At 68.3% G+C, this 773-nt stretch overlaps 1 protein-coding gene across 1 annotated transcript in view; it reads left to right on the forward strand.

Moving 5' to 3' along the window:
• Positions 1-773, forward strand: part of LOC109482192 (SAM pointed domain-containing Ets transcription factor-like) — a 17,152-nt gene that overhangs the window by 3,677 nt on the left and 12,702 nt on the right. Inside the window, exon 3 of the mRNA XM_019784888.1 lies at positions 30-585. Coding sequence (XP_019640447.1) covers positions 30-585 — 556 coding nt within the window. The remainder of the gene's footprint in view (positions 1-29; positions 586-773) is intronic.

Genomic DNA, 773 nt, shown 5'->3' on the forward strand with positions numbered 1-773 from the left:
CTGCTACCCCCCTGCCTACACGGCCCCAGTCCCCGGCGGCGAACTCTCCCCCTCCGCGCGTCCCCACAGGGAAACCTTCCCGCGCACTTCCCGCGGGACTCCGGCAGCCCGACCCCGGACAGACCTTCGACTTCCCCGCGCCCTTCGCCGTGCCGCTCCACGAGGCGAGCCCGGGCGCTGCCCTGCGGCACCACCGGGAGGCGATGGGCATTCCTCCCCCGCCGGTTACCGGTCCCAAGCCGCCGCCGCCGCACCCGGGGGACCTCTCCGAGCAGCAGCTGGACCGCTTCCTCCGCCAGACGCGACGAGAGTTCTCCGACCTGCTCTCGGGACCGGACGAGCCTCCCCCCGCCGCCGCCGAGCGCAGGCAGACCGTGGTGTCTCACCACCACCTCCCCGGCCTGGATCGCCCGCCCTCCCCGCCACGGCAACACCACCCTCTCCCCGGCATGGATCGCCCACCCTCCCCGCCCCGGCAGCAGCCTGGTCTCACCGACAGGGACCTGGAGGAGGTACAGACTCTGATCATGCAGGAAGTCAGCAGGGACATCGAAGTCGCCTTCAAGGTGGTGCAGGTCCCCAGAGGTGAGACACTCGCTTTCACAACAGACTTTTAAGAACATTTTGAAAGGGAAACAGAGAGAGAGAGATAGAGAGAGGGGGAGGGAGAGGGACAGAGAGAGGGGGAGGGAAGAGAGAGAGGAGAGAGAGAGGGGAGAGGGAGGGAGAGAGGGGAGAGAAGGATGGAGGGAGGGAGGGAGAGGGGGGAGGGA

The sequence above is a fragment of the Branchiostoma belcheri genome, unplaced genomic scaffold, assembly GCF_001625305.1.
Source record: "Branchiostoma belcheri isolate BF01 breed outbred unplaced genomic scaffold, Haploidv18h27 scaffold6, whole genome shotgun sequence".
Lineage (NCBI taxonomy): Eukaryota > Metazoa > Chordata > Leptocardii > Amphioxiformes > Branchiostomatidae > Branchiostoma > Branchiostoma belcheri.